Source organism: Physella acuta, unplaced genomic scaffold, assembly GCF_028476545.2.
Source record: "Physella acuta isolate Inbredline_101_S28 unplaced genomic scaffold, ASM2847654v3 ptg001513l, whole genome shotgun sequence".
NCBI classification, from domain to species: Eukaryota; Metazoa; Mollusca; class Gastropoda; family Physidae; genus Physella; species Physella acuta.
In genome coordinates this window covers 20362-30725 of record NW_026733028.1, presented here as the reverse complement: position 1 = coordinate 30725, position 10364 = coordinate 20362, and the positions used below count along the sequence as shown (strand labels likewise).

The window sequence follows — 10364 nt, the reverse complement described above, 5'->3', positions numbered from 1 at the left end:
CGCAGGCGACACAGGTAAAGCGACAAACGACAGGTACACAAGCTATCTGGCATGCGCAAAAAGGTCACTGTACATGGAGTAGCTGCCTAGACCCACAAGACATAAGAGCAAGTTGCATACATCGCGCCCACCAAAATGGGCCCTATACATTACTTTATATTTTTGGTCTGTTTCACAGCATTAAAAGGTACCACAATATATTTCCTTTATTGAGTCAAAGATCTATGAAAAACTTAGATGATCCTAGACCTCGAAGTAGGCTACGACTTGTGTGTTCGGTTGACTTCCGCATTTGAATTTTTCAGTCTTTTCTGAAGGGAATCGATAGATCTAGAAATCTAGATCTATATCTAAATCTAGAAATCTAGACTACTTAGGCCTACAGTAGAACTACATTATAGTATAGTCTTGATTCAACTGATCTTGTTTTTAATAATTCAAAGATCTAGTAATTAGACCTGAACATCATTATAAACAGAAATTCCGTTACCTTAATGTAATAGAAATCTAGTTGTAGATACAGGCAGGCCTTGGCCCCTTTCTTTAGACTTTAGCCTAGTCTAGTTAAATTGTTGATGTGACTTGGGACTAGTTTACTAAGTTAAGTTTCAAATGGTTTGATAAGTCTACCCCCCCCCCCCCCCCTGAGCAAAATGGAAATTTATATAACTTTTACTCAGTGTCTCATCACCCCCCCCCCCCCCCCCCACAGAGAACAGGTCTGGAAGAAACACTGGTAGTAAGAAGCATAACTACCTTACAGATATAATATTTATTAATAGACACCGTCTAGTACATTAGCTGCTGGACTACTAAACTAATGATAGATCTATTAAATAACAAGTACAATTATACTAGATCTATATGTATGTAACAATAGGCCTATTTTTAAAAAAATTGGTAGGTGACACAGGACCTACTGTCTGGATAATGTAGGCCTATAGATTGTCCAATAATAGACTCTTCCATCAAATAGGTGTATGGTGTGTTGGGTTGTTAGTAGTATTGCAATCTCAATAATTTTATGGTTAGAAATTAGGGTTAGGCGCATGATAGGACCAGGGTTGGGGTTAGGGTCAGGGTTAGCATTGACATTAGCCAGCCATGTGTGTATTTAGTTAACTAACAGTAACCTAATACCCCTTTTTTAAAGAAGATTCCACTATCAGTCATAAAATGATCTTAGTTTTTAAAAAAAAATGGCTTTCAGAAAGCTTAAGCAAATAATTGTTCTAAATGATACTAAATCAGTGTCTTCGGATTTCTTTACAAACAATAATCCTGTACATACTAACCTCTGCCGAGTTGTATTTACAATTATAATATTTTGTTGTTTTTACAATTATATTTTGTTGTATTTATACAATTATAATATTTTGTTGTATTTACAATTATAATATTTTGTTGTATTTACAATTATAATATTTTGTTGTATTTACAATTATAATATTTTGTTGTATTTACAATTATAATATTTTGTTGTATTTACAATTATAATATTTTGTTGTATTTACCATTATATTTTGTTGTATTTACAATTATAATATTTTGTTGTATTTACAATTATAATATTTTGTTGTATTTACAATTATAATATTTTGTTGTATTTACAATTATATTTTGTTGTATTTACAATTATAATATTTTGTTGTATTTATACAATTATAATATTTTGTTGTATTTACAATTATAATATTTTGTTGTATTTACAATTATAATATTTTGTTGTATTTACAATTATAATATTTTGTTGTATTTACAATTATAATATTTTGTTGTATTTACAATTATAATATTTTGTTGTATTTACAATTAAATTTTGTTGTATTTACAATTATAATATTTTGTTGTATTTACAATTATATTTTGTTGTATTTACAATTATATTTTGTTGTATTTACAATTATAATATTTTGTTGTATTTACAATTATAATATTTTGTTGTATTTACAATTGTAATGTTTACTTCCAGTATACGCTGATGACCCCAAGGTTTCCATATCTGAAACTGACCCACCCACCAATGCCATCTACAAGATGATCGTACAAGAGCAGGACAAGGACGTACAGATGAGCTGTGTGGTGGAGAACAAACCAGTTGATGTTGAGGTTTGTATGCATTATTGCAGTTGAGGTTTGTATGCATTATTGCAGTTGAGGTTTGTACACATTATTGTAGTTGAGGTTTGTACACATTATTGTAGTTGAGGTTTATACACATTATTGTAGTTGAGGTTTGTACACATTATTGTAGCTAAGGTGTGTAGGCATTATCGCAGTAAAGGTTTGTACACATTATTTTGGTTGAGGTTTATACACATTATTGAAGTTGAGGTTTGTACACATTATTGTAGCTAAGGTGTGTAGGCATTATCGCAGTAAAGGTTTGTACACATTATTTTGGTTGAGGTTTGTACACATTATTGTAGTTAAGTTGTGTAGGCTTTATCGCAGTAGAGGTTTGTACACATTATTGTAGTTTAGGTTTATACACATTGTAGTTGAGGTTTGTACACATTATTGTAGTTGAGGTTTGTACACATTATTGTAGTTGAGGTTTGTACACATTATTGTAGTTGAGGTTTGTACACATTATTGTAGTTGAGGTGTGTAGGCATTATCGCAGTAAAGATTTGTAAACATTATTGTGGTTGAGGTGTGTAGGCTTTATCGCAGTAGAGGTTTGTACTCATCACAGTAGAGGTTTGTACACATCACAGTTGAGGTTTGTACAAAAAATTGCAGTTGAGGTTTGTACAAACAGTCATAGTATTCAAACACACTAAGTTGATGTTGTAATTTGTGCAAATTATCTCAGCTGATGTTGAGGTTTCTACAAAAAAATCTGTCAAAACATTCACGACTTAGTCATACAAGATTCCATAGGTAGTCAAAGATATGTTTAAGGACTCCTTTATGAACTTGTGAATACAACTTTGTTGACTGTGTATAATGTAAAAAAAAATGCTTTGGAGTTGTTTACAATGACACATTTTGAGAAACTATCATATGTGCTAACATGATCTGTTGTATTCTACAGGTCCAATGGACCTACCAAACATACGGAGCCAATGCCACACTGATTCAAATAGCCACAGGGACCAGGTCTTACGATGCTTTTCGGTGGGCCCTTGATAAGCCCACGCCAACTGCCTGGCGTCTTCGTCTCCAGAACGCCCAGGTGACAGATGAGGGGCTGTACACCTGTAAGGTGCAGGTGGGGCAGAACAACTATGTTTGGGACCAGAAGGAACTCAAAGTAGTTAGTGAGTACACAGTTCTTCTGCTTTTTAAGTAGTTAGTGAGTGCACAGTGCATCATTTTTAGGTAGTTAGTGAGTACACAGTGCATCATTTTTAGGTAGTTAGTGAGTACACAGTGCATCATTTTTAGGTAGTTAGTGAGTACACAGTGCATCAATTTTAGGTAGTTAGTGAGTACACAGTTCTTCTGCTTTTTAAATAGTTAGTGAGTGCACAGTACAACTTATTTTTAGGTATTTAGTGCTCAGTATATCTTTTTTTAGGTAGCTGAGAACAAAGTTCTTCTGCATTGTAAGTTGTTAATTCAACACATCTCTATGTTAAATATTAAATCAATCAGGGCCGGCACTACCTATAAGGCGAACTAGGCGGTCGCCTGTGGCGTCATCCCTTGGGGGGCGCATAAATTTTTAATCGCTCTTATCAAAAAGTACCTAATAATTGATAACTTTTATAAAGGAGTAGCAATCTAATTTGGCACCAAGGACGAACTATCAATTCTGCCCCCCCCCCCCCCCCCCCACTCCAAAATTAGGTCTATATAGGCCTATATTTATGCACGATGGTGAAAATGCAACCCCACCTCCCTAATTTGGCGTTTTTTTACTAGTCACATTGGCTTTTTAATTTGGTGTCACATAATTGATGTTGAAGACGATTAAATAAGTTCGTAAATTAAATTTTGAACATTTCAAGCAGTTGTCCTATTGCACAAGTAAATGTAGATCATCAAAATTGGATAGAAGTATGTTATAATAAAGCTAGCATTTTTAGACTTTCAAACAAAACCTGCAGTTAAGTATTCAATAGGTAAAATGTATTTTTTCAAAAGGTTTCATAGCTAATATAAAAGATTTGTTATAATTATTATGTAATAAGCGTTTTATCATGTTTTTCAAGCATGTTTAGTTACACTTGGTTGATTTAGCTATTCTTGTAAAAGTTATTTCCCTTGAATGAAATTTTGGTATTTGGATTTTCAAATGGGAGATAATTCTTTGCTTAACTTTACATTCATTTCAAAATCCTGCAACTTAGGTTGACCGTTTACATTTAAATACAACTTTAAGTTATTATTTGCTATTTTAAAAATTATATAGAGCTTTAAGTTCTAAACAAAATAGTTAGGTAGGTTTCTTTTTTAGCATTATCAAGTTGACAAACAAATACATCGGTAGCTGTTATATATTGCAATGCTTAATGTTAGTGTACATGTAGTCTTAGTTGTAAAATAAACATTTAGTTTCTTTTCATATCTTTCATCCTCTCCTAACAATTTTAGGCTTTAGTCTATAACATTTATAACCTTTTATTTAAAAAAAAAAAAATCGTTACATAATCACATAATATAGACATTTTAAAATTATTACTAAAGACAGTCAAGCTTAAAATAGGTAAGTTTTGGAACTCACCTTGAGTGAACTGCATAGAGCCCAACGCTACAAGGACTTTTTTCCAGACTTTTTTCTCCCTGGAGAAGTGGGAGGGGGGGGGTGGCTGGGGCGATGCCGTAAAGTACAAAGTAGACTACTGGACTTAGCATTAATTTCAATAAAATGTGATTACGCTTGCAAACTGGAATTGAAGGAATTAATACAACCTTTTAAGCCTGAGGCAAGTAAAATTTGATTTTGATGTCTACTTATAACGTGTGTGCAATAGATAATAAATTAATGTCACTTTTAATTAATTGTTTTCTTGTACATATGTTTTAGTCATTAATTTGTGTGGAAGGGGGCGTTTAAACAATTTTTGCCGAGGGTGCTAAATAACCTAGCGCCAGCACTGAAATCAATACACATTTGTTTTAATTTTAGTAAGTAATATTTCTGCTTTTCTAGTAACTATTGAGCACACATTTCAGCTCCTATTTGTTGTTATTGGTTTAGAGTTTATATATTTGGAAACTGACAAACTTTTTATGCTTTGCTCCATGTAGTTTTAACCACACCAGTCCTTCATTATGATTTAATTTTAGCTTTAGTTAGTTTGAACTATTTATTGGTGTAAAATATCCTCTAAAACATTGTGGCCTTGTTTAAATGTATACAAAGGCAATGCAGTGGAGTTTCCATACAACTTGATTCTCCCCCCCCCCCCCCCCCTATTGGAATTAGGAAAAAAATGTCGTTGGTTCGTATATATGTCTAATAATTCAGAATAATTACAGTATAATTATTTCTGTCACAGAGAAGCCATTGATATCAGATCTGGATACCAGCAATGATATGACTAAGAATGAAGAGGACACGGCCAAGCTGGAGTGCTATGCCAATGGTATCCCTAAACCAATCATCAAGTGGAGGAGAATGGCTGGTGAGCTGTTACCCAACGGTGGAACAGAATTCCAGGTGAGATTATTTGTTTACCAGGTGCTACAGTCACTTGGAGGATGGCGTGTTTTGTTGGTAGAGCATATTACTGCTAACCTGAAAGTCTCCAGTTTGAATCTGGTTTCAAGTCTGTATAACATTACTGAGAGTCCACGCGGGGTACCTGACTCAGGTTAGGGAAAGTAAACTTGGCTGATCATAGTGCTGACCACTCTATTCTTCAAGACGCAGAGGTCACAGAAACAAGTGAACTCTACTTCACCTAGCATCAGGTTTGAAAGGAAACTTTACTTTTTACAGTCACTTTTGTATTTAAGAGTTCTATATCTGAGATTAAAGAGATATTCTAATGAAGACTGCAGGTAAAGTTAATCTGATTTGTCACCTCAGTGTATAAGAGGGCTTGTGTGACCAGCGTCATGCCCAGACATATTTCATTTACCCAGACTTGAATCAACTACTCATTAGGATGGGGTGGACTTAAGGCTTACGAGAACATTAAATGTCATAAAAGTAGTTTTTGTGTTGTCTGGTTATTTAAACCACCTTCTGTGGGCACTCCTGCTGGGGTACTTGCTGTCAACTGCAGCTCTACCTGAACTACCATCAGGTGTGGCGTATCTTGGTATTAAAAACAACTGGCCATGACACCAAGATTAGTCAAACCTAATATTAGTCTGTGGTTATATCTTGTTTACTGAAGCATAGTTGGTCCATTTTTCTCAATACAATGTATAAGTAAATTAACTATATGTATAAAATTTGTTTTATGTATATATGTAAATATACATATGTGCTTATTTTATCAGAGCATAAAGTTTTTTACTATTTACATCTCCAGGGCAACATATTGAGTATCACCAGGATTGAGGCTGACCACGCAGGTATCTACAGGTGTACAGCAGAGAATTCCGCAGGCATTGACTACAGGGAGATCAGGATATCTGTTAATTGTAGGTCACTTTGGTTTAACTGTATAGGGTAGTACCCTGAGTCAAATAGCTGTGATGAAGTTTAACATTTAAAAAAAATAATTTGGTCAGATGCTACTGCATAGTCAGAAAGGTGAGTTTATAACTCCAGAAGAACCAAGTTTGTTCTCTGGGCAGATTAGGCTCGTTAGATTGGATCATGATACCACAGGGGAGGAAATTCCAAATCAATGAACTGCTGGCTTGATGATTGTTCTTTGGTAATCAAAGGCTAAGGAAGCAAATCCAGAAAGAAAACAGGTTGCCCAATGGTTTATGGAAATTTTATGAAAGACAAGGAATTATTTGGAACAGCAGGGAATTTTTGGTAAAAAATTGGTACCCTGAAAGAAGAAATGCTACACCATCCAAGACCAAACCTACATGAGCATTGTAAATTGACAGACCAACCACAATTTTAAAACTTAGTACTACACATTGTTAAAAATCAATTTTTAGTGATGCAAGACTCAGTGGTAACTGGGTGTAGAAAGGGTTAATTAGATGAATTCATTCACATAAAATTTGATGACAGTTTTTGTGTTTTGTTTGTCTCTTGACAGATTCTTAGATTTTGACATCACTATTATAATAAAAATAATGATCGACCTTCACCTTTCCATTTCAATATATTTATACCTCTACTTTTCCACTCTTACCAATTAACTTTTATGCATACCATGCTTACTTAATAGCTTCATAATGTGAAGATACATTTTTATTTTATATTTCCAGTTGTTTACTTAAAAACTTCATAATGTGAAGATACATTTTTATATTTTTCCAGTTGTTTACTTAAAAACTTCATAATGTGAAGATACATTTTTATTTTATTTTTCCAGTTGTTTACTTAAAAACTTCATAATGTGAAGATACATTTTTTAAAATTTTTTCCAGTTGTTTACTTAAAAACTTCATAATGTGAAGATACATTTTTATTTTATTTTTCCAGTCCGTCCTGAAGTTGTTTCCGGCACTCCTGTAGCCAAGCAGGCCATTGGCTACACAAAGGAGTTGATCTGTGATATCAAGGGCTACCCCCCACCTAGCCCAGAGGGTATCAGTTGGTCTAAAGAGAACAGGCCTGTTTTGAATGGTGGCAGGTAAGTTCTAGATATCTTTCTAATGTTCTTTGCGTGGTAGTAAGCCACACCAATCAGCAACCCTTTCATCCATATCCAAGTCTATCTTAACATACTTAAGTAATCTAGCATTTCTCTGTAAAAGACAAGGTTGTGTCACAAATCAGTTTTAAAATAACTGATTTTACCAAACAGATACCAAAAAATAAACCTCCAAACTGAGTCAGTAGCATGAAAATATACCTTTTACATTGATACACTGTTGAAAGTAAACAAGATGAATGATCACAGTGTAAAGTTTTTTAAACTGTATGCATGTCATTGTATTCTGCATGGTAATATATTTTAAAAATTGTTTTCATTATAAAAACGTGTAAATCTGGAAATGCGTATAATAAAACAATCAACAGTCTAGGCTTAGTGTATAAAGAAAATGTGTAGTCTACTCTAAAACCACCCATTTTTATTTTGCTTCTATGTTGCTAACGAATGACTTTTCATTTCTGCATTTCTGTATTATAAATTCTTAGAAACTAACATTTTGTTTCATTTCATTTTAATTAAACTTTTTGAAAACTCTCCAAAAGATATGACATCCGCAACATCCCAGGGGCCTCTAACAGAATCACCAGTATCCTGGTCATCAAGAGTGTCCAGCAGTCGGACTACGGTCTGTACGTCTGTAAGGCTGAGAATGACAAGGGTTCCAGACAAGTTAGCATGGAATTACAAGGTCAGTCGCTGCTCTTTGATTAGTTCTACACCTGTCTTAATCAGAGTTTCTTCCAGGCATTGGAGCCCCCCCCCCCCCCCCCCCCTTCCCCCCAATCAAAGTCTACCCATCGCGGAGAAAAGAGCCTGCAAGAAACACTGGTCTTAATCAAGCTACTGCTACTTTCCTGAATATTATACTGTTGTCATCTTTGTGTTACGTCTGTCTTAAGTATGTTACTGCTACTTTCCCGATTATAATACTGTTGTCATCTTAGGGTTACGTTTGTCTTAAGCTTGATTACATAGACTTTTCAAGCCTATTTATGATATATGTTTTTACCTATCAACAGCCTCTAAAGAGCCAACGCCTACCAGAGGTGGATATTTCAGTGGTGGGTCCACCTTGTCCCTCAACATAGCCACAGTCTTGATGCTGATCACAGTTGTGTTGTTACATCATGTACAGCTGCTAAGATAAACATTATCCTCATTTGATTCTTCATATTTTTAAAGTTCAGGGCAAAAATTTTCTGAATTCTGGCTAGCTTATTGTTTTGCCAGATACAACCAGAACCTTTCAGGACTAAACTAAATTGTTAAATTTTTCAGATTAATTTATTTAAAAATGGATTTTATTTTATTAAAACTAGCCTCGCCGTAAATCTTACCGGGATTTTCTACATATTTTAGATTTAAATATTTTAAAATCTTAATGGGATTTTCTACATATATTTTAGCTCAATTTTGACACAATTTAAACACTGTTTACTGATAGAAAAGAATCGATAGCTCTTTCTTTCATTATAACTACCTTATTCTATACATTCCATTTGTACATAACATGTTGATCTGATAGTATCATTTGTACATTTTTCATTAAAGTTTCTTTTCTAAAGTTATGCACATATTTTTAAGCCTTAGGACAGTTACCATTTTGCAGCAATGATTTTGTACATTTTCCTATAACTTTATGTAAGTGGCATAATGGTTTGTCTTGATGAATGCGGTATAAATGTTTAAAAAATAGTCACCCTCAAATTAAAAGGTTCTGTTTACTTTGTTTTATATAGACTAATAAGATCTTTTAATTCTAGGGTGAGGTCATGTCTACATATATTTAATATACACATCATATTTTACTGAATTATTGTCCTTTGTTGATAATTCATTCCAATCCATTTTTAAAAAAAAACAAAGAAGTTCCTCGTGGTGAATTTAGTAGATTTAATATATTAGCCATGATTATAGTATTGTTGAGATTATAAATGAGTTCATTCCAGTATACAACTGTATAGCCAGATCATATCATACATGTTAAGCAATAGTGGACAGTAAGTGCACTGACCCTTTGGATGCTGCAGCTATAGAGGACTGCCATTTGGGGCAGTGTGTTCAGTACATGCCAGTTGGAAAGAATAAAGAATGAGTTAACCTTTGACCTCACTAGTGGTTCAATAAGTTTTTACTGTACATAAAATCTTGTAATGGCTGAATGATTTATTTTTACAACCTAATGATGTATACAGTTTTTTAAATAAAGGTTTACTTAATTAATTACTTGACTTGTGTTGTTTTACTATTAGTGGAGGAGTTGGATATTGATCCCACTTAATTGATTATTTCTATACAGTGGTTGACTTTGGAAAAGTTTTATTCAAAGGAGCTGTTGGAAACTAAAAAATGTTACTGGCACTATTATAGTTCTATTAGTAAACCTATATTTTTCTGTGTTTCTTCTTCATTCTTAATTTTAGTGTTGAAAGAGATCCTCTTCCAGCCTGCTTTTCTTATTTAGATTCGCTTCCATGGCCTTTGTCCAACCAAGAACAAACTACAATGCAGCAGTTGTCCGCAGTTGTTTGATTTTGGAGTTGTCTCTCCTAGAAGAGTGGCTGTCCCTAGCTAACGAGCTTCATCTGCCCGAGGGTTCGAACTCGAAACTTTTTGGTTTAGCATCCATGAGCTTTACCGACTCGACCCCTTTTCTGTGTTTGATTTGAT

At 33.9% G+C, this 10364-nt stretch overlaps 1 protein-coding gene across 1 annotated transcript; it reads left to right on the top strand.

Annotated features, from left to right (window-relative positions):
• Nucleotides 1-29: 29 nt before the first annotated feature.
• On the top strand, nt 30-9917 carry LOC131928522 (lachesin-like). Its single transcript, XM_059284588.1, has 8 exons — nt 30-187; nt 1973-2109; nt 3041-3266; nt 5454-5614; nt 6438-6549; nt 7520-7670; nt 8237-8382; nt 8714-9917. The coding sequence occupies exons 1-8, from the start codon at nt 136-138 to the stop codon at nt 8839-8841; spliced, it is 1113 nt and encodes a 370-aa protein (XP_059140571.1). The 5' UTR covers nt 30-135; the 3' UTR covers nt 8842-9917.
• Nucleotides 9918-10364: the final 447 nt, after the last annotated feature.